The sequence below is a fragment of the Brassica napus genome, chromosome C3 (assembly GCF_020379485.1).
Source record: "Brassica napus cultivar Da-Ae chromosome C3, Da-Ae, whole genome shotgun sequence".
Classification (NCBI taxonomy): Eukaryota; Viridiplantae; Streptophyta; class Magnoliopsida; order Brassicales; family Brassicaceae; genus Brassica; species Brassica napus.
In genome coordinates, this window is record NC_063446.1 from 19,235,358 (window position 1) to 19,254,273 (window position 18,916).

Genomic DNA, 18,916 nt, shown 5'->3' on the forward strand with positions numbered 1-18,916 from the left:
AGTTTCCACCATTGATTGGTGAAAACGAAGAAAGTGGCAGAGATGGTAGTGATGGCAGTGACAGTGATAGCAGTGGTAGTGACAGCAGTGGAAATGAGAACGAAGGAGGTGACAACGAAGGAAGTGGTAACTAAAAAAATGATGAATGAGTCTCATTTGTGTTGTAGAATTTATTTGTGTGTTGTGGAACTTATTTGTGTTGTAGAATTTATTTATGTCTTGTGGAACTTTATTTATGCATTATGTTGTTTCAATCAGGTAATACAGGTGCAACATGGTAAAACTTGATAAAATATAACACTCATATATTTGTGTTGTCTTACGGGTACAACTCGTAAAACTCAAATAGGTTCGACTGGTAAATCTAGTACAACTATGTCTAATTTACTAAAATAGGATCTACTAGTATAACTAGTACAACTGTGCAGGTTGTAAAATTTAAATATTCTTTTGGGTGTTCCCTATTAAAAAACCAATCAAATAGTCTAATTTTTAAGTGTTTGGAAAGGTTTCTTTGTGTTTTGTATTGTGTTCTTTTTTTTTTTTTTAGATTTCTAACTCCATCACAAAAGTTTGTTTGATCTACCTTATACTTTTAAGGTTTGTTAACTTGTTTGTCCACTTATTTTTTTCAAAACATACATGACAAGTATTTTCACAATAGTTATGATTTCATTGTATCCGGGCAAGCATATGTAAACATACAACAGTGGTACAACTAAGGTAATTGTATTTTTTATATGGTACAACTAATATTTTCTGATTTCACTGCCAAAGTATAACTATGTACAAACTGGTACAACTAATAAACTAGTACAACTATGTGAAACTACAACATTTTAAATGTGTATCACGTTTTAAATGTTCAACACATTTTAAATTTGCAACACGTTATTTTGAACTATGTAAAACTAATGTTATTACGTAGTTGTACTAGTTGTACCATTCTTAAATGTTATTGGATTGTCATACTTGTATTAGTGATTCCATAATACCTGTTTTAGCATAATACAACGGTCCTAATACAACAGAAACAGGAACAGAAACATATATCATAAGTTTTAACACAACATCCACATAAGTCATAAGTTTTAACACAAAAGAAACATAAGTCATAAGTTTTAGTTGGAACATAAGTTTTAGTTCTTAAAAGCTATTCCAAATAGCTATTAGTTTTTCTGATACGGAGACCTGAGCGGACGAGAAGGTTTATGGGTCCTCTTTGGCCTGGTCTCCTCCTCATCACCAAGTTTTTCCTTATCACTAGCTGCCTTTTCAGCAGCAGCTAACTCATCAGCAGCCTTCTCTGCAGCAGCCTTATCATCAACCTTTTTCTCGAGTTTCTCCGCAGATTCTGCCATCACTTGAAGAGTAGATGGCGAGTCCTCCACATCTGTCTTGCCTTCCTCAGTTTCACCCTCCTTGTCAGCCTCTGTCTCGCCCTCCTTCTGACCTACTTCATCCTCATTGCCAGCGACCTCATAAGCCTCTTTCGCAGCCTCTTCCTCACCCTCAGCATCTACAACAAAACAAATTACAACAAAACCACCACACAACAAAATTTATATCACTGAAGCAAATCTAAACCGATAGCACATGAAAAAAAAAGCCAACAATAAATACCTTCAGGTGTTGTCTCAGTAGGAAGAGGAGTGTGTACAGCTGCAGTGATGGCATCTGACTCGCTATTCTTACCATCCTTATCAGCTTCTTCTTCACCCTCAGCATCGACAACAAAAAAAAATTACAACATCACCATCACACAACACAATTTATATCACTGAAGCAAATCTAAACTGATAGCACAAAAAAAAACCAGCAACAAAAATCTTCAGGTGTTGTCTCAGCCTCTTTTGCGCCATCCTTCTCAGCCTCTTTCGTGCCATTCTTCTCAGCCTCTTCTTCGACCTGTTTCTCACCATCCTCTCAGCCACTGCCTCACCATCCTCATTGTCATTGCCCATATTATCTACAACATAATAAAAATGAATACCCCATCAAAACAATTCCAACGCAAATTTGACATCAAAACAAAACTAATTTTAAAATCAATTACCTCTTCCTTTGCCTCCTGAAGCCTCACATGTTTCATATTCACCAAATTGTAATGACCAATTTTCTCTTTGAATCTTGTCTTGTTCCAACTCCTTTACTCGTGCTGCCAAGAGACGAATTGTTTCGTCCCTCAATGCAAATCTGTCATCCATTCTCTTGTTCAATCTTAATTCCAACTCTTTTACACTCTCACGGTCTGCCTCGCCCCCTGCCTCGGGTTCCTCACATACCCTTTCTTCCTCCTGTCCTTCGAATATACCATGAGGCTCAGATTGTTGCTGTGTGGTAGGCCGGGTTCTCACATCCATCTCGAATAGATCCTCCCAAAATATTTTTCCTTCCGGTTCTATAAGGATCCGGTTCCAACCGTCAACGGCTATGTCTGCCTTATCTGAATCATCTTGCAGCTCCACGTCTTCCACACTCCCTTCATCCATGATTTCATACAAGAGTTCTAGTTCATCTCCCTGTGGTTTCAACGTACTTGAAATCACCTGAAATATGACCAACAACATATCACACTTAAAATTAACTATGAACTTGAAGATAAAGATAGAACATTACTTAAAAATTAAAATCTTTTACCTTTGTGTTTCCAAGCGCCTTATAAATCTCTTCTAATGCAAATCCTGTTGTCCCAGTCCTCTTGTACTTCCATTTGCACATTCTTGGGCAATCTGGGAGACAGTTTGGATCAGGATCTCTGAAACTTTCCCTAAGGACAGGGATACATTCAAAAGCCAATATCTGCACATCATTTCACACAATCATATTAGTTATATAATAATTAATTACTTATATAATAACTAATATGCTTATGGAAAACATAATTCATATACCTCCAAAGGGGTGACAAACCCAGGAAATGTCCACTGCATATTATTCTCTGGGAGCCCTTTAGCGAAATGATCCCTCAAGTGGAAAATCTCCTTCATGCAATCATCAAATGTGTAACGCCCCCATGGAAACTTGTTGCAAAAATCTAGATCATCTACTGCCTGGAGAATGAAAGGCTCAATGAAGTATGCATTTCTTTTCCTTCCTCTTATTACTCTGGTCAAAAAATAAAGAACCGCCATCTTCATACGCTCATCACTACCATCATCAGCTTCCATCTTCTCAAGCTTCTCTAAGACATCCGCTTCTGTCACTCTCAGACCTTGTTTCTTCCTATTCGTCTCCTTAGTCTTCTTCTGCAAGTGCTTAAAATGCTTTGTTGCAAACTTCATCTTCCCTTTTCTCGGATAGTTTTCAGGGTATGATCCGCAGTATAAACCAGAGAGGAGGGCATGTTCCCTGATAGAGTATCTAATTGGAACACTGTTTACCCCAAACCAAGCTTGTCGCTCCTTTCCTGTATGCATACAACGAAGTAGCAACATCCACAATCCCTGAACCTTTCTTTTCTCGCAATAATCCATGTGGAATAAATGCTTGAACTGAGGGTGATTCTCAAACCAACTCTTCTCTGGCTCCTTAAAGTCTTTAATCGTCTCCAGAAAATCGTGTTGGTGGCACCTTGAGGAGAGCTTGCAAGCCATCCAATAATCACTCGGCTTGAAGAAAAAACTAACAGGTCTCATTTGTTCTACGGCCATATTCTCCTCCCCAGCCTGAAGACACAAATAAGAACACTAAATACACTGAATAAATATTCGAGTTACACAACACAAAATCACTTAGTTGTACCAGTTAAATTAGTTGTACTAAAAATAATATTACTAGTTGTACTAGTAAACCTAGTTATACGACATTTGTTAAACCAGTTATACATTAATAAAACCATATACTTAAACAATACTCAGTTTAATTAGTTAACCTAGTTATATTGTTAATAGTTGTATCACTTACCAGTTGCATCATTTTTCACTCTTTTAGTTATACTAATTATACGATACTCAGTTGTATAAGTTAAACTAGTTATACTTTTCATAGTTGTACCAGTTATAAATTCCAGTGAATATGTTTTACAACATATTATTACCAGTTGAACTAGTTTCATTCTTTTATTTGTTAGTTCAACTCTATGATAAATATTTCTAAAACCATTTCAAGTTGACTTGTTTACCGTTCTTGGCGCGTCATTGTCAATGGTAGCAGATCCAATGGCAGCCTCAGGTGGGTTTGAATCACTGTTGTTAGATCCAATCTGCTCACGGTTCCTATTTGTTAGTTCAATATTATCATAAAAATTCCAAAACTATTTTAAATTGATTTGTTTACCGTTCTTTGCGCTTCATTGTTAATGGCAGCCTATGGTGAGTGTGACTCTCTGTTGGGATCCTCTCTGTTGTTAGAAGTTATTGGAGCTTGCAGTGGATTCTCCGCCTCGCTGGGTGTTTGAGTAGGTGCTTTTTGTGGCTCAATCGGAAATTGATGGGCTTGGCGTACCCTCTCTATCATCCTGAGAAAGCAATTCCGCTGATGGTGCCGGGGAATGATCGGGATCGGAATGTTGTTCTGGTGAAGATGCGGTCCGACGCCGCTTGGTTTGATTGGATGAAGACTCCGACGAAGACGAGTCTTGCTTCCTCTTCTTTTCTGCGGTTTCAGTTTTCTTCTTTGCTGCATCTCTTTTTTTTTCACGGCTTCTCTCCTCCTCTTCACCGCTGCAACTTTCTTCTTCTCCGCCGCAGACTTGTTCTTCTTCTTCTTCTCCGGCGCACCTTCCTTGTTTGTTTTTCCGGCGAAGCGAGTCTTAGGAGCCATAGTTTTTCAATGAGTGACACGAAACAGAGAAATAGATGAGATTCAAGGGACCAACTTCAAGATGATTGTTACAGAGTTTGATTAGTGAGGGGAGATTGAGGGAGATAGTGATTTGAGATTGTCGATTGTGTTTGGATTTGTGTTTCTTGGTTACATCGAAGAAAAAAAAATTAGGGATTCAGGGGAAAACAGATGGGTCGGGTCGGGTTATTAGTAATTGGGATGGGTAGAGTGGTTGGGTTTGTAAATATGTTGAAATTTTAGGTTTTCTGGTATTTTAAGCTGAATTTCGATTTATTATTAATTCATTAAAGAATTAGAAATAGAAGTGTCCTATTCCAGATTTTTGTGTGCCCATTTGGTCCATCTCAGCATTTGATTCGCTTTTTAAGGTCTCGCGATATAACTCGTCCATATAACAATTGTTTTTATTGAAGAAAAGATTGACAACATTTTTTACTTTAACGTGTTTTTGGTCCCACTGGTCGTAAAAACTTCTACATAAAAACAAAAATTTTACAAAATTTCACAAAAATGTAAGTTCTTTTCACAGATTCCTCGCCGACAATAGTACAGCTGACTCTTCTGAACCTGCCTTGTGATGTGTAAAAAAACTCTTTTTCAATATTAGCATTTATTGACGTTCAAAAAAAAAAAAGAAGAAAATTTTACAAAAAAATGTCCAAAATTCAACCAAATACTATAAAAGGCTAAACATCTGTTTACTTACGCGCGCGTCCTCCTTTACTTTTCCATAGTTGGTTGCTATAAAGTGAGAGTGCCCACATAGGAAACTATTGCACAACGATGGCCGTAGCATTGACATTTCTTCTTCTTCTTTCTCTCGATTTCTCTTCCTCTCTCTCAATACCACTCGGATCTAATCTTCACGCTTCTTCAGATCGCAATCACTCATGGTATTCTCCTAACTCCGCCTTCTCTGTTTCCTTCATCCCCGCCGCAACTCCCGGCTCCTTCCTCTCCGCCGTCGTGTTTTCCAACACTGTTCCTATCTGGTCACCCGGAACCGTAGATTCCGGCGGATCTCTCCGTCTCCTCCGTTCTGGCTCCCTCCGCCTCGTTAACTCCTCCGGCGCTACTGTTTGGGACTCCGGCAGCGAGAACAAAGGAGTCACTTCCGCCTCTCTCGAAGATTCTGGAAACCTCGTCCTTCGGAGTCGTAGAAACACGACGGTTTGGTCTTCCTTTGCTCAGCCGAGCAACGTCATCGTCCCAACACAGCCTCTCACCGTCGGTAAGTCTCTCCGATCGGGCTCTTACTCGTTTCATCTTACGGAAGAAGGGAGTCTGAACCTTAAGTGGAACGATAGCATAGTTTACTGGAGCCAGGAGCTTATTAATAAATCAAGTTCAAATCTCTCGTCGCCTAGTTTTGTATTGGAACGTAACGGAGTGGCGTCTATTTTCGACTCTAGCGGCGGCGTCGTGGTTTCTGTTCGAAGCAATGACTACGGAGAAGAAGAGGGTGTGTTTAGGTTTTTGAAGCTGGAAGAAGATGGAAATTTGAGAATCTTTAGTGTCTCTAAAGGTGGTGAGATTCAGACACAGACTTGGGTTGCTGTCGCTGACCAGTGTCAGGTGTTCGGTTTCTGTGGGAACTTTGGGATTTGTAGATACGATGGTTTTGTTCCGACATGCGAGTGTCCCTCGGAGAATTTTGTTCCTATTGACGTGAACGACATGAGAAAAGGGTGTAAGAGAAAAGTTGAGCTTGAGGATTGTCGTGGTAACCAAGGCATGCTTGATTTGAACAACACTAGGTTCTTGACGTACCCACCTGAATTGTCTACTCAACGTTTCACTCTGGGGACAGAGGCGTGCCGTGCTAATTGTCTCGTTGATAGTTTATGTTTTGCTTCTGTTCTAATGGCTGATGGATCTGGTGTCTGTTTTCAAAAGCTATCCGGTTTGGTTTCTGGTTATAAAAGCCCTTCGGTTCCTAGTACCTCTTCTTTAAAGGTTTGTAAACCAGTTTTACCGTACTCAACGGTGAAGAAAACTGACGAACGGTCGCTAATCCGTGCGTTGATCATAGCTCTGGTTGTTATAGCCACGGTTCTTTGTCTGGTTGCGTTATTGGGAGCTTTGTGGTGCTGCTGCTGCAGAAATAGTCTTAAGTTTGGAGCTTTGTCGTCTCACCACACTTTACTTGAGTACGCGTCCAGTGCGCCCATGAGGTTCTCCTACAAAGAGCTTCAGCGTTGCACCAAAAGTTTCAAGGAGAAGCTCGGTGCTGGAGGTTTTGGCGCTGTGTACAAAGGCATGCTCGTTAACAGGACCGTGGTTGCCGTGAAACGATTGGAGGGGATAGAGCAAGGAGAGAAGCAGTTTAGGGCAGAGGTGGCCACCATAGGTAGCACACATCACTTGAATCTGGTGAGATTGATAGGTTTCTGCTCACAAGGACGCCACAGGCTTCTTGTCTATGAGTTTATGAAAAAAGGGTCGCTCGACAACTTCCTTTTCGCGGCGGAGTCTGGGAGATTGTTGAATTGGCAGTATCGGTTTTCTATCGCCCTTGGAACCGCTAAGGCGATTCTTTACCTCCATGAGGAGTGTTCTAATTGCATCGTACACTGCGATATTAAACCTGAGAACATTCTCTTGGACGAAAACTTTAATGCCAAAGTGTCGGATTTTGGACTTGCTAAACTCATACCAAGCGACAAGAGATACTGGAACATGAGCTGTGTCCGAGGAACCAGGGGATATCTAGCACCAGAATGGGTTGCAAATCTTCCAATAACTTCAAACTCTGATGTCTACAGCTATGGAATGGTTCTGTTAGAGGTTGTGAGCGGAAGACGAAATTTTGAAATCTCAGACGAAACAAACCACAGGAAATTCTCTGACTGGGCATACGAAGAATTCGACAAGGGTAACAGTAAAGTAATCTTAGACAAATGTCTTCAGAGAGATGAAACAGTCGATATGGAACAAGTGACGAGGATGGTTCAGGCCAGTTTCTGGTGCATACAAAAGCATCCGTCTCAGAGGCCGTCTATGGGGAAAGTAGTGCAGATGTTAGAGGGAATAATAGAGATGGCCAAGCCATTGGCTCCAAATGCTTTAGCCGACATACGAGATACAGAAAATAGTTAGAAACACGCGTTGTTTTCTTGAGCAGTGTTTCAGCGTTGGTTGCATTATCTCAGCTTCCCTTCTTCGTCTTTGTCCTCACAAATTAACTGCTGTAAGTAATGGGAGCTTTTTGTTTTTGTTTATGATTACATCATTTAGATAGAACTTCAATATTTCTTTGCATCCTTTTGTTTCTGGTTGGTTCTGATGTGTGTGTATATCTCACCTAATGAGAACGTCTGCATTCAATTCGTTACATGATCGCTGAATAGTGATCAAACGCTTAAACCTACTACACCTCAGGATAGCATGAGTCTTTTAGGTATAAACAGTTGTTAAAAAAATACAGAACCAATTTTTTCCTAAGAAAAAGAAAGTTATTCCCCCAATATTGGACAAATGTCTTCATACAGATGAAACAGTGATATGGAACAATTGAAGAGGCTGGTGCAGGCCAGTTTCTGGTGCATACCGCGTAACGACCCGGTTTACTTAACCAGTTGGTTGATTTTTCAATTTAGTTAATTTGGATTGAACCAAACCATTTCCTAAACCAAGACTTATATATATAATTGTATATATCATTTTTCCCTAATGGAAAAGCCCTAGCCGTATAATTCGAAAACATAAAAAAAAATATTTTTTTTAATTTTAAATTTATTTAAATAATGATTTATTATACCTATAGAGAACAAATGTATAAATGTCTTTTGTCATTTAATGAAGAAGATATTTTTGAAAATGTCGGTGGTAAAGATGAAAAGTGGTATCATGAATGTGTTAAACATAAAATTTCCCAATTATTTATTAGTTTATATCTTACTTTAATATTTTGTTTTAAAATATGTTATAAAATTCATCAATATATGTTATTCTTTAATTTTATAATTTATATAAAAGTTAACAAATTGATTAAATTACTTTATATTTATCATCTTTTGTAGTAATTTAATATAAATATATATTATGTATATTTAAATATTATAGGAATGTTATTTCTTATTCTATAAATAAAAAATGAATTAATATTCGTTTTATAATTATAGTTAATATTAGTTATGAATTTTATTATGTAAAGTAAACATTAAAAATAAATGTATATTTAAATTTTAAATAAAAAGGTATGAAAATATATTATTAAAACAAAACCTTAGAAAAGATACTTAAGAATGTCTTTTTAGATATCTTATTTTGAAAATATTAAAATATTTGGTTAAATATGGTATACATTTAATGATAACTAAATTAGTTGTAAGAGAAATAATAGGAAGTTAAATAAATGTAATGGTTCAACCTAGATTATTTGTAGGTAAATTAAAAGTTTTTCTGTTTTAATAGTATTCATTATAATTATAAAATTTAGAAAATCTAGCATATATTTGACCAAAAAAAGAAGAAAATCTAGCATATAATTGTATTTTTAATTAACATTAATTTATATTAATAATTAATCACAAAATTAATTAATTCTTTATTTTAAAAAAACATAATTAACTTTTTGGTAAGATCTTGTTAGATTTTTTCTCAATAGATTTTGTTTTATTTAAATTGATTTATTATTAATCATTAATGGAATGGTCCTATATGACTTTTGTTTAGTAGACTTCTTTGCACTTCTCTTTTTAATAGAGAAGATTTAAATATGAATATTAAAATATGAAATTATTTATTAGTTTATATACCTTACATTAATTTTTTTTTTAAATATGTTATCAAATTCATGAATATATGTTGTTATTTAGTTTATAATTTAGAAAATAGTTAATAAATTGATTAAATTACTTTATATTTATAAATGTTTGTATTAATTTAATTATAAATATATATTATGTATATATAAATATTATACAAATGTTATTTCTTATTCTATAAATTAAAAATGAATTAATATTCATTTTATAATTATAGTTAATATGAATTATGAATTTTATTATGTAAAGTAAACATTAAAAGGAAATGTATATTTAAATTTTAAATAAATAAAGTAATTAAAGATATTATTAAAACAAAATCTTAAAAAAGATACTTCAGAATATCTTTTTAGATATCTTATTTTGAAAATATTAAAATATTTGGTTAAATATGGTGTATATTTAATAATAACTAAATTAGTTGTAAGAGAAATAATAGGAAGTTAAGTAAATGTAATGATTCAACCTAGATTATTTGTAAGTAGATAAAAAGTTCTTCGGTTTTAATAGTATTCATTATAATTATAAAATTTAGAAAATCAAGCATATAATTGTATTTTTAATTAACATTAATTTATATTAATATTTACTCATGAAATTAATTAATAATTTATTTTATAAAAAAAATATCTTAAAACTTTAATTTAACAAGATATTTGGTAATATCTTGTTAGATTTTTTCTCAATACATTTTGTTATATTTTAATTGATTTATTATTAATCATTAAGGAGATGATCCAACATGATTTATGTTCAGTAGATTTCTTTGTACTTCTCTTTTGATACAGAAGATGAATAGGAACTTATATATAGATAAACACACACAAGACCAAAACAGCTCGCTCTCCCATATATTAAAATTCAGAAGAAAAAGGTAAATATGTTAGAAATATTTTAATTTTTGTGGAAAAATTTATGAAAAAAAATTCTTCTTCTGATTTGATAAATATAAAACTGATTTTTTTTTTATGTTTTGGTTCTTTAGGGGGATCTAAAGATATTTCAAGAAAGAATATTTCACTTTCTAGAATATAACAAATGGCAATCAAGAATTCCTTTTCTCTTTTACTATCTTCATTGATGGTGTTTGCTCTGATCGCCATACCCACAATTTCAGGTAATGTATCTAGGAGGTTTTCAAATATGACCCCCTAAAAAAACAAAAAAAAAATCAATCAATCTAAATATTAAGTTAAAAATACCTTTTTAATAATGTAAAATATAATATTTTAGTTCATTAAAAGTATCTAAAGTGATGCAGTGATGCTATTTAAAAATATTTTTGTGATTATTTAAGCTTGTGGTAAAATCAGTTTTAATAAGAATATTATTTAACATTTTAAAAATAAAAACCATTTTTGTGATTTGTTTTTGAGAAAATATATGGATTTAAGGAAAATATTTTTATTTAAGAAAATAGGTAGATTTAAGGAAAATATTTTTATTACTTTGAAAATATACTTTGTTGCTTAAGATTATATTTTAAAGGAATTATTATTTTCTTAATATCAAGATTATTTTTGTTAATTTTTTTTTAAAAGCACATTATAGATAAATATTTTCTTCATTAAAATTCCTTTAAAAAATGTATAGATGTTTAATTTTTTATTATTTATTTTATTGAAAAAGAAACTTCTAATTAACATAAATTGTTAAAATAAAAAGGTAAAATCAATTTTAGTAATGATAATTAGATGAAATATTTTAATTCATTAAGAATACTTATGTAATTAACCATCTTAGTAACTAACGTGAACACATAACTGTAGGAAACTGATTTTCAAATAATATTAGAAAGATGTCTTCAATTTAGGAAAACAATTAGATATTTTCAGAATAGTAATTAATCACCTAATCGATTTGGCAGTTGAAAACAATTTCACATCAATAGTGAATTATTTTACTTGGTCCTTAACACCATAAAATACTCAACTTAGAACCATTCTTAAGCTCTCAAACGTTCCTACTTGCATTTTGTGAAGATGAAAATATTGATAAGAATAAGAATTGCTCTGTTGCTTTTCAATTTAAACAATATTTCCACAAAAATCATGTAAAACAAATTTGCATACATGTGATATTTCACACATTGACATATGTATCTTTTTTTCACAAACAGGACAGCCAAGCGGAACATGGTGTGTAGCCAATCCCAAGATACAAGACCAAGTGGTACAAGCAGCTCTAGGTTGGGCTTGTCAACAGAGTCAAGCATACTGTAGCAGGATTCAGCTTGGCCAAAATTGCTACTCGCCTAACACTCTCAGGGACCATGCCTCTGTTGTCTTCAATACTTACTACCAGCATAATAAGGACCAAGGCGGTTCTTGTGATTTCAATAGGGCTGCAGTGATCACCCACACCGACCCTAGTAAGCAACTTTATCTAAACCCTGTTGTTTTTTAGTTATGGAAGCTCATTTAATAAATCGACATAATGAACAATTACTGTCTGATTTTCTCATTATTTGATAGGTCATGACACTTGCCAATTTGAGTCTGTCCCTGATTCTAAGTAAAGAGCAAAGACGAAATGAAGCCATCTTCTGCAACTAATGAATAAACTTATGTACTAATATTGAATACTAAATAAAATGCAGTGCATTATGATTACATTAATCTGGCCATTTTTATATATATAATATTTCCAGCAACAAATTCAACAAGCAAAGCACGTAGCTAACATAATCTGGTGATTACATTTATATATTAAGCAATCTTTGAGGAGAAAACATTGAGTTCATAAGAAGGACAAAGCTTCTCCATAAGTAGGATAAGGCAGAAGAATGACCACAAATTGACAGTAAAGATGATTTGAAATTCTTTAAAAAAGTAGAGTTGCCCATGCAGCAATGAACGCAAAGCCTCGGAATGGTGCCAAGGTAGAAAACTTCTTGTCCTCGCGCAATGCTACCATGTAACACCTACAACATTGACGAACATGAAGCTTTTCACACATTCATAACCAGTAAAAGACCAACAACCCAAAAGTTTGAAACTGGAGTCAATTAGTAAGCAATCTAAAATATAAGTACCCTCAAATGAAAGAAACAAAAAATCAAGAACACAAGGAGCAAACTATTTAATAAATATCGGGGATACTGCAAATATAGTCATTAGCTTAGATACAGAGAGAGATACCTATGTTAATCAGATCTACTTCAGTGTTTTGGAAACATGTCAAAACGGATAAAATCACATCCGTTGAAGAGTTATAAATTGCAAAATTTAAGAAGAAAAAAAAAAGCACACAAATCGAGAGAGAAAACAACTTACGGGCCAGCCGGAAAAGGCCACAATCCCAGCAGTCAACAAGCCACCAAACTGTGGAAGAAAGAGATATGTCAAGGATAAACAAGACGAAGTCAGTACCTTCGTTAGAGCATCAAATCAAAGACTTGAAATGGCGGCGACTTTGTGCCATATCCTGAGTATCCATCGATCTCCTAGGTTTCTTCTTACACAATTAACATTTGACCAGAGAGATGGGTCTTATTCGCTTTACGCCCAACGGCGTCCTTGTATTGTGTGCTGTTCTCTCAACCGAAATATCGCTTCTTTAGAGGTTACTTTTGTCCTAAAAGAATTTAACCTCTTCTCTTCTCAGGTTGATTTTGATGCTCCTCTAGTTCTTCTTCAGTAAACTCTGATGAGTTTCTCGGACAATTGCATGATTGGAAAATATAACTATAGTTTAGGATTGGAACTCTTAGAGCACCATTAACACAGTATCTTATGCATGTCTCTTAGGCTAATTATGATTTAAAAAAAATAGAAAAATAGAAAACGCTGAAGACACGTCTCTTATTCTGGCTCAGCAAGGGACGTCTCTTATGGACAGCTGTCGAAACATGTGTGGCTCGGCTTCTCTCTCTCAAATCCTCTCCTCGACGGCAACGACGGTGACCAAGTCGGTCTCCCTTGGTGGCTCTGAGAATCGCATCAAAATCGCCAAGGCCGGAGCCGTTAATGATCTCCTCTTCGGATCCGCTGTGCTCTGCTAAAGAGAACAAACTTAGAGCCGTGCAGTCGGGTTATTAAGGAAGGAGAAGCTGAGATTCTTATGCATAAGAAGAACCAAGTCTTCTTCAACAAAGCTCAGGGTTTTTTTTTCTTTGCCTTCTCTGTTTCTTGTTGGATTTAATTTGCTGCAAAGGCTCTTCTTTTTTATTGAATTACATCAAAGGCAATCTCAGGACTGATAAAGTTATAGCTTTAGGGGTTTATATTTCGTTTGAGATTGCAAGTTTAGTGCTTTTGCTTCTAACAGTTACCAGTTAGAGTTTCATTTTGTGTCTGTCAGAAACTAAAAGGTGTTTTACACTTTGGCTTTTTACAAGTCTTGCTTCAAGTGTTTGATGATAGATATTGCCTTTGATGTAATTACATTTTGTGTTTTACACTTTGGCAGGGATGTGACGCAAGATGCAATGTTTTGGGAAGCCCCAACAGCAAGCGGCTTCCTTGGTTTGGCCATCAGCTTCACTTCGATGTGGTTCTTGCATCAAACCGGACCCACAACATACATGTATCTCTCTTTTCCGACTACAGATAGAAACATTCCCTTATAATCTTTCATTTGTAAGTGGCTGATTACGGTATGATGTTATTTCTATTATGTGGCCAGTCTAGTGGTTTCATTCATCAAGGTTCCGATATCATTATCTGGTCTTGTACTCTTTGATGTCCCTCTCAGTCTCCCAAATTTGTTCAGCATACATTTTGGTAAGTAAAACGTTCTGCTCCACTTATATGCTCTCTTTTTCTTTGGTGAGTTAAAGTGGGAAAGATTCAATTGGTGTATGTTTATTTTGATTTTGCAGATTTATTTGCTGGTGTTGTCTTTGCCAGAGCCAAAATGTCATAATCGTGTTTCCAAGCCAAAGTACAACTCGTTGCAAAATCTCAGGACCGATGGTGTCCCCTTTCACAAGTCTTGCTTCAGGTGCTCTCACTGCAAATCCACCCTTCAAGTCAGTTTATTTCTTCCCCCTTCCAACACTCTATGTCTATGAATATGAATGAATGTTTGACAATAACTTGGATTGTCTATGTTGATGTTTTCATATGTTTGTTTTTCCTTTTTCTTCTTATGTTTTTCTTTGTACTTGTTAAATTTTTTTTTAAGAACTATTAAATAAAAGACTCCCATTGGAGCATAAAAATATTGGTGTCTCTTAATTAGGTCTTTTAAATAAATTTAATACTTAAAAATGATTAAGAGACCCAAAGTGAGGTTTTGGGTTAATGATGCTCTTAGGTCTTATACATGTGTTGTAGTCAAAGTCTCCTGCTTGGTTGATGTTCAAAGTTGCCTTTCAAAAAATATATTTCGGTCAATTTCTCTTGAATCCTACCTTGTTGCTAAGGTTTGGAGCACGAGCTGCAGCCCCAAGACTGTAAAAGATAGCGACTTATCTGCTGGTTTTGCATGAACGGTCCGTAATAAGACCAACAACTCTCCTATGAGTTGCTCGTTTGTGATGGAAAATGTAAGAGACTTGAACAAAATCTGAGAGAAGTTGAAGCAATAATGTTGCATCCATTGCCAGAGATTGCTGAGAGTATCAATGATACTGTCTATCATGAACACTCCATGTGGCCATGAGATACAGATGATTTTATGTTGATAGTGGATGCAATATCAAGGGGAGAGTTGAAATGGGTATTGACTGCTTGTGCTAAAGTTATTTCTGAGAACAACCTTCTAACGGCACGGTGGTGTATGGGAGTGCTAAGAAGCATGGTTTCAATATCTGGTAAGCCTATCCAGTGTCTAGGAGGGTACATGTTAGAAGGGTTTCTGGCTAGGGTCGCTGCCACTGGTTCCATATACAAATATCTCCGGTCCATAGAACCCGAGAGTTATGATTTCGTATCTTATGTATTCAACATGATGAATCATTAATTTGTTGAAATAAAGAGAAAGGTGAAAGGAAGACTTCACAAGACTTCACTAAATTTCACAAGACTTCACCTGACTTGTCCTAACTTAGTGTGGAAGGTTAGGGAGAGAAGGGAGAAGCAGGCCTACCCAATTTGGATTTCAATGGAAGGAGACCACATGTTGCTGAGCCAGACCTGTCACTCTCACATGCTTTGGACAAGCAGGACTACCCAATTTCCCTCTGTTATCATTTGTTTATTCATTACAGTGACCACAAATCTGGTATTCTCGAATCAAACAGAGCGTTTACTCAACGAGCGTCATTCCTCCAAAACAAGATCTACTCTTCGAATTCTCAACAGCTTGAAACTCGGGAGCGCTTAGCTAAGCTATTGATATAAAACCATTTACAGAAATCGAGTTAAGTCAAACAGTGAAACACCTAAACTGCTTCTACCAAATTATGATTAATTCCAATGATTGCTAAAGACCATACAAGAAAAAAAAAATACAAATCTCAAATCAAGGATATCCAATTGCAAAACTTAAATCAAAGAGATACAATATCATACTCGGCAGATGTGTCTGATGGTGAATAGGCCTTGGTATTTTGCCTTCGTCTCCTTTATCCACCATCGACGATCTTCGCAGCAGGGACAAAAGAAACATCTTGTTCTTTCTTATTCCTAGTGGACCTCTCAGTAGGATTCAAACCCAGATGAAGTTCTGACCATTTGTCAGAGAAAAAAGAACGAATGGCTCTTGTAGAATTCCAAAAAAATTCTTTCTTTCTTCCGGAAGCAGATGATTATTCTTCCGTGAATAGCCGAGGCATTGAGGAATAGTAAACACTGAGATTCCAAAAGAATGTTTGACTTTCTCTACATCTTCACCTACAGAAAAGTTGGAGATTTTGTTTTAATGTTTCTCCATAGCTGGGTAATTCCAGATTCAGGCTTAAATCAAATTAGGTGCGCTAAAATCCTTAAGAGTCTCATCCAACAACTCTTTGATTGAGTCATCAAATTTCTTCATTCCTGATAGAATATATTGTTGTGGTGTAACCTCAGCTGTTACGGGTGAGGTTAGACGTTTGCGGATCAAAAATTGTGCAACACCGGTTAAATAATAAATTAACAATATGAATATTTTTATAACTACAAAATATTAACAATCATAATATTATAATTAATATAAAATTTATATTTAAAAAATAATACTATTAAATTTTAAAAAATGTAATACTGTCAATCAAAATGGATGGTCTATACGAGGACAGAGAAGTCGCCACTATCAAGACCTCTATAGGACACTATTTGGGCAGCCGGTTCCTGCCCCTCTTCAAGTCAGTGATGTAGAGTATGATTTTCAAGACTCATTCTCAGATTCAAAGACATGGCAACAACTCAGGCCTAGGAAAGCTAAGGAGGATTGGAGCAATGTGGTCTTGTTTTCTCAGGGAATCCTGAGGTGTTCATTCATTTCTTGGTTAGCTGTTAAAAACAGGTTGGCAACTGGTGACATGATGAGATCTTGGGGGATGATACATGAATGTACTTCGTGTGAAGAAAGGGATGAGACAAGGGATCATTTGTTCTTCGCTTGCCCTTATTATTATACTGTGTGGGATGGTCTGGCTGGTGGGCTTCTAGGTTCTGGTATTGATTCGGATTGAAACTTGACTTTCGATCATCTTCAAACCTATCGCTTTACCAACCTCGACTCCATTCTTACCAATCTTCTTTTCCAAGCAACGATCTACCACATCTGGAGAGAGGGGAATGAAAGGAGACATCACACGAGTTGGATGAGAACATATACTATGAGGACACCGATAGATAAGACCATAAGGAATCATATTATGTCTCAGAAGTATCAGCCTAGGCATACGTTTGCAGGCATGTTACAGAGATGGTTTCAACATTCGATATAGTTTTCAATTGCTTAGTATATTTATCCTTTCGCATAGCAAATTAGTTTAGAAGTACTCTTGCTCTCTCTGTAAATGTTATGTTTTACCCATAGATGAATAAATATGAATTTCATCAGAAAAATAAATTTAAAAAATTTTAGAAAAGTTTTTTTGAAAAGTTTTATAATGCAAATTAAAAAAAAAATATTGAAAGATTAGCATTTATAAAGCCCTTTGTCAAAAAAAAAAAGATTAGCATTTATATTATTTCAATTTAAAAGTTTAATTAAATATGTTATGTTTATATAGCTTTTTAAAAAAAATATATTTTTATTTTTATTTTTATTTTCACCTTCTGGTGTTGTTGTGCAGGAAATGGGTGATGACAAAATGGCTCATAGCAAACTTCAAGACAATCTGAAGAAACTACAAGTACTCTACTTCTGATATATGATTTCCCATTGATTGTTTCATATACTTAAAATATGTTTTGTAATCTCTGCAGGGAATCAGCTTGAAGACGACGGAAATGGAAGATACGGCAAAGCCCTTCTACTGCAAAGGAACTGTTGAATGCTGCGAGTTCAAGAAACAGAGCTCAAAATCCTAGCACTGCTTTCTCTTGTTCGTTAATATTTGTTTAAAACTATATTTAAAGAACTCAGAATGTTAAAAATACAGTTTTGGTTTGACTATATTTATTGGTAAACGTTATTGTAGATATCTTCTTTAAAATTATATACTACGCTTGCGAGCAAACAGATGATGCCATCTCATAAAAGTAGAAACAAAGCTCAAAGTAAATCCAAAGTTATCATGAGAGAAACTAAAGTAGAGATATGAATAATCCGAGTTAACATAAGCGGAGAAACATATATAGTAATATCTTCTTCTCCCTAAAACTAGTAGCTAACCCATAATAAGAGAACATAACTACATTACACAAACTGCTGCTGATCCATCTTTTAATCATCATCTTCCTCCTGTAAAACATAAACCAACCAAGTGTGACAACTAGATAGTAGCAAGATTTACAAAGCAAAATACAATAGAGATTTTTATAAGGACAAACACTTCATTTCCAGCTTCATCTTCTTCGTTGAAATATTTTTAAAATAAGATTTTACCAAAAATTATAAACATTTTATTTTGTGAGATGAAGAGAAGACGATAGACTGGAATTGCAAATGAGAAAAAGGGTTTGGATTTGAAGAGAGTGGAGAAGAGAGTTTTTGTGAGGATCTGGATCTTTTTAGAGAGGGTCTAAGTAATGGGTATATAGAGGAGAAGGCATGGGATGATGAAAATACAGTGATTGGATAGAAAATCCAAAACTCTCCACCAAGACGATGCAATCATGGCTTTGGTCGACCTAATTCATCTCCTTCACTATCACTTCCTAATCGACTCTTCACTATCCTCCAGAGCTCCACTAATGCGCCTAACTGCAAGGTCTTATACTTCTTTTTGGGGCTTGGGTTTGGAAAGGTTCTTACTATCTTGTGTTGATGGCTGTCTTTTTGCACATGCAAGTGTAGCGGTTGAACATGGTCCAAAATTT

At 35.2% G+C, this 18,916-nt stretch overlaps 4 protein-coding genes and 1 long non-coding RNA gene across 8 annotated transcripts; 3 read left to right on the forward strand and 2 right to left on the reverse strand.

Annotated features, from left to right (window-relative positions):
• Window positions 1-1,036: 1,036 nt before the first annotated feature.
• Window positions 1,037-4,994, reverse strand: LOC106423454 (uncharacterized protein At3g43530-like). 2 transcript variants are annotated; one of them, XM_013864234.3, is made up of 8 exons: window positions 4,279-4,994; window positions 4,124-4,204; window positions 2,895-3,668; window positions 2,641-2,802; window positions 2,057-2,549; window positions 1,817-1,969; window positions 1,624-1,710; window positions 1,037-1,519 (listed from the first exon to the last, which is right to left on the reverse strand). In XM_013864234.3, the coding sequence occupies exons 3-8, from the start codon at window positions 3,651-3,653 to the stop codon at window positions 1,170-1,172; spliced, it is 2,004 nt and encodes a 667-aa protein (XP_013719688.1). In that variant the 5' UTR covers window positions 3,654-3,668; window positions 4,124-4,204; window positions 4,279-4,994; the 3' UTR covers window positions 1,037-1,169. The 2 variants fall into 2 exon arrangements, with proteins under 2 accessions (XP_013719688.1, XP_013719687.1); XM_013864233.3 differs by having other exon boundaries at window positions 1,624-1,713; window positions 4,279-4,993.
• Window positions 4,995-5,427: 433 nt separating this feature from the next.
• LOC125574903 (G-type lectin S-receptor-like serine/threonine-protein kinase At1g34300) lies at window positions 5,428-8,117 on the forward strand. The gene has a single exon (XM_048750938.1). The coding sequence runs from the start codon at window positions 5,572-5,574 to the stop codon at window positions 7,885-7,887; it is 2,316 nt and encodes a 771-aa protein (XP_048606895.1). The 5' UTR covers window positions 5,428-5,571; the 3' UTR covers window positions 7,888-8,117.
• A 2,021-nt stretch (window positions 8,118-10,138) lies between these two features.
• LOC106423572 (glucan endo-1,3-beta-glucosidase 1-like) lies at window positions 10,139-12,169 on the forward strand. Its single transcript, XM_013864344.3, has 4 exons — window positions 10,139-10,431; window positions 10,543-10,674; window positions 11,677-11,928; window positions 12,032-12,169. Exons 2-4 carry the CDS (start codon window positions 10,596-10,598, stop codon window positions 12,073-12,075), a joined length of 375 nt encoding a protein of 124 aa, XP_013719798.2. The 5' UTR covers window positions 10,139-10,431; window positions 10,543-10,595; the 3' UTR covers window positions 12,076-12,169.
• On the reverse strand, window positions 12,167-12,990 carry LOC125583641. The gene is made up of 2 exons (XR_007320683.1): window positions 12,833-12,990; window positions 12,167-12,480 (listed from the first exon to the last, which is right to left on the reverse strand). It is a non-coding gene; the product is annotated as an uncharacterized LOC125583641 (long non-coding RNA).
• A 377-nt stretch (window positions 12,991-13,367) lies between these two features.
• LOC106423573 lies at window positions 13,368-17,980 on the forward strand. 3 transcript variants are annotated; one of them, XM_022699269.2, is made up of 6 exons: window positions 13,368-13,659; window positions 13,968-14,084; window positions 14,189-14,281; window positions 14,380-14,529; window positions 17,728-17,787; window positions 17,861-17,980. In XM_022699269.2, the coding sequence occupies exons 3-6, from the start codon at window positions 14,240-14,242 to the stop codon at window positions 17,963-17,965; spliced, it is 357 nt and encodes a 118-aa protein (XP_022554990.1). In that variant the 5' UTR covers window positions 13,368-13,659; window positions 13,968-14,084; window positions 14,189-14,239; the 3' UTR covers window positions 17,966-17,980. The 3 variants fall into 3 exon arrangements, 2 of the variants coding, with proteins under 2 accessions (XP_022554990.1, XP_022554989.1); XM_022699268.2 differs by having other exon boundaries at window positions 13,373-13,659; window positions 14,184-14,281; XR_001284685.3 differs by lacking the exons at window positions 17,728-17,787; window positions 17,861-17,980 and adding an exon at window positions 14,926-15,512 and having other exon boundaries at window positions 13,373-13,659; window positions 14,184-14,281.
• Window positions 17,981-18,916: the final 936 nt, after the last annotated feature.

Excerpts from the sequence above, each read along its gene's own strand:
- LOC106423454 (XM_013864233.3), bottom strand. The coding sequence starts at position 3,653 with ATGGCCGTAGAACAAATGAGACCTGTTAGTTTTTTCTTCAAGCCGAGT. Across the intron at positions 1,970-2,056 it reads TTCAGGAGGCAAAGGAAGAG|ATAATATGGGCAATGACAAT; the intron begins GTAATTGATTTT and ends ATTATGTTGTAG. Across the intron at positions 1,520-1,623 it reads TACTGAGACAACACCTGAAG|ATGCTGAGGGTGAGGAAGAG; the intron begins GTATTTATTGTT and ends GTTTTGTTGTAG.
- LOC125574903 (XM_048750938.1), top strand. The coding sequence starts at position 5,572 with ATGGCCGTAGCATTGACATTTCTTCTTCTTCTTTCTCTCGATTTCTCT.
- LOC106423572 (XM_013864344.3), top strand. The coding sequence starts at position 10,596 with ATGGCAATCAAGAATTCCTTTTCTCTTTTACTATCTTCATTGATGGTG. Across the intron at positions 10,675-11,676 it reads CGCCATACCCACAATTTCAG|GACAGCCAAGCGGAACATGG; the intron begins GTAATGTATCTA and ends TTTCACAAACAG. Across the intron at positions 11,929-12,031 it reads GATCACCCACACCGACCCTA|GTCATGACACTTGCCAATTT; the intron begins GTAAGCAACTTT and ends ATTATTTGATAG.
- LOC106423573 (XM_022699269.2), top strand. The coding sequence starts at position 14,240 with ATGTCCCTCTCAGTCTCCCAAATTTGTTCAGCATACATTTTG. Across the intron at positions 14,282-14,379 it reads TTTGTTCAGCATACATTTTG|ATTTATTTGCTGGTGTTGTC; the intron begins GTAAGTAAAACG and ends TTGATTTTGCAG. Across the intron at positions 17,788-17,860 it reads ACAATCTGAAGAAACTACAA|GGAATCAGCTTGAAGACGAC; the intron begins GTACTCTACTTC and ends TAATCTCTGCAG.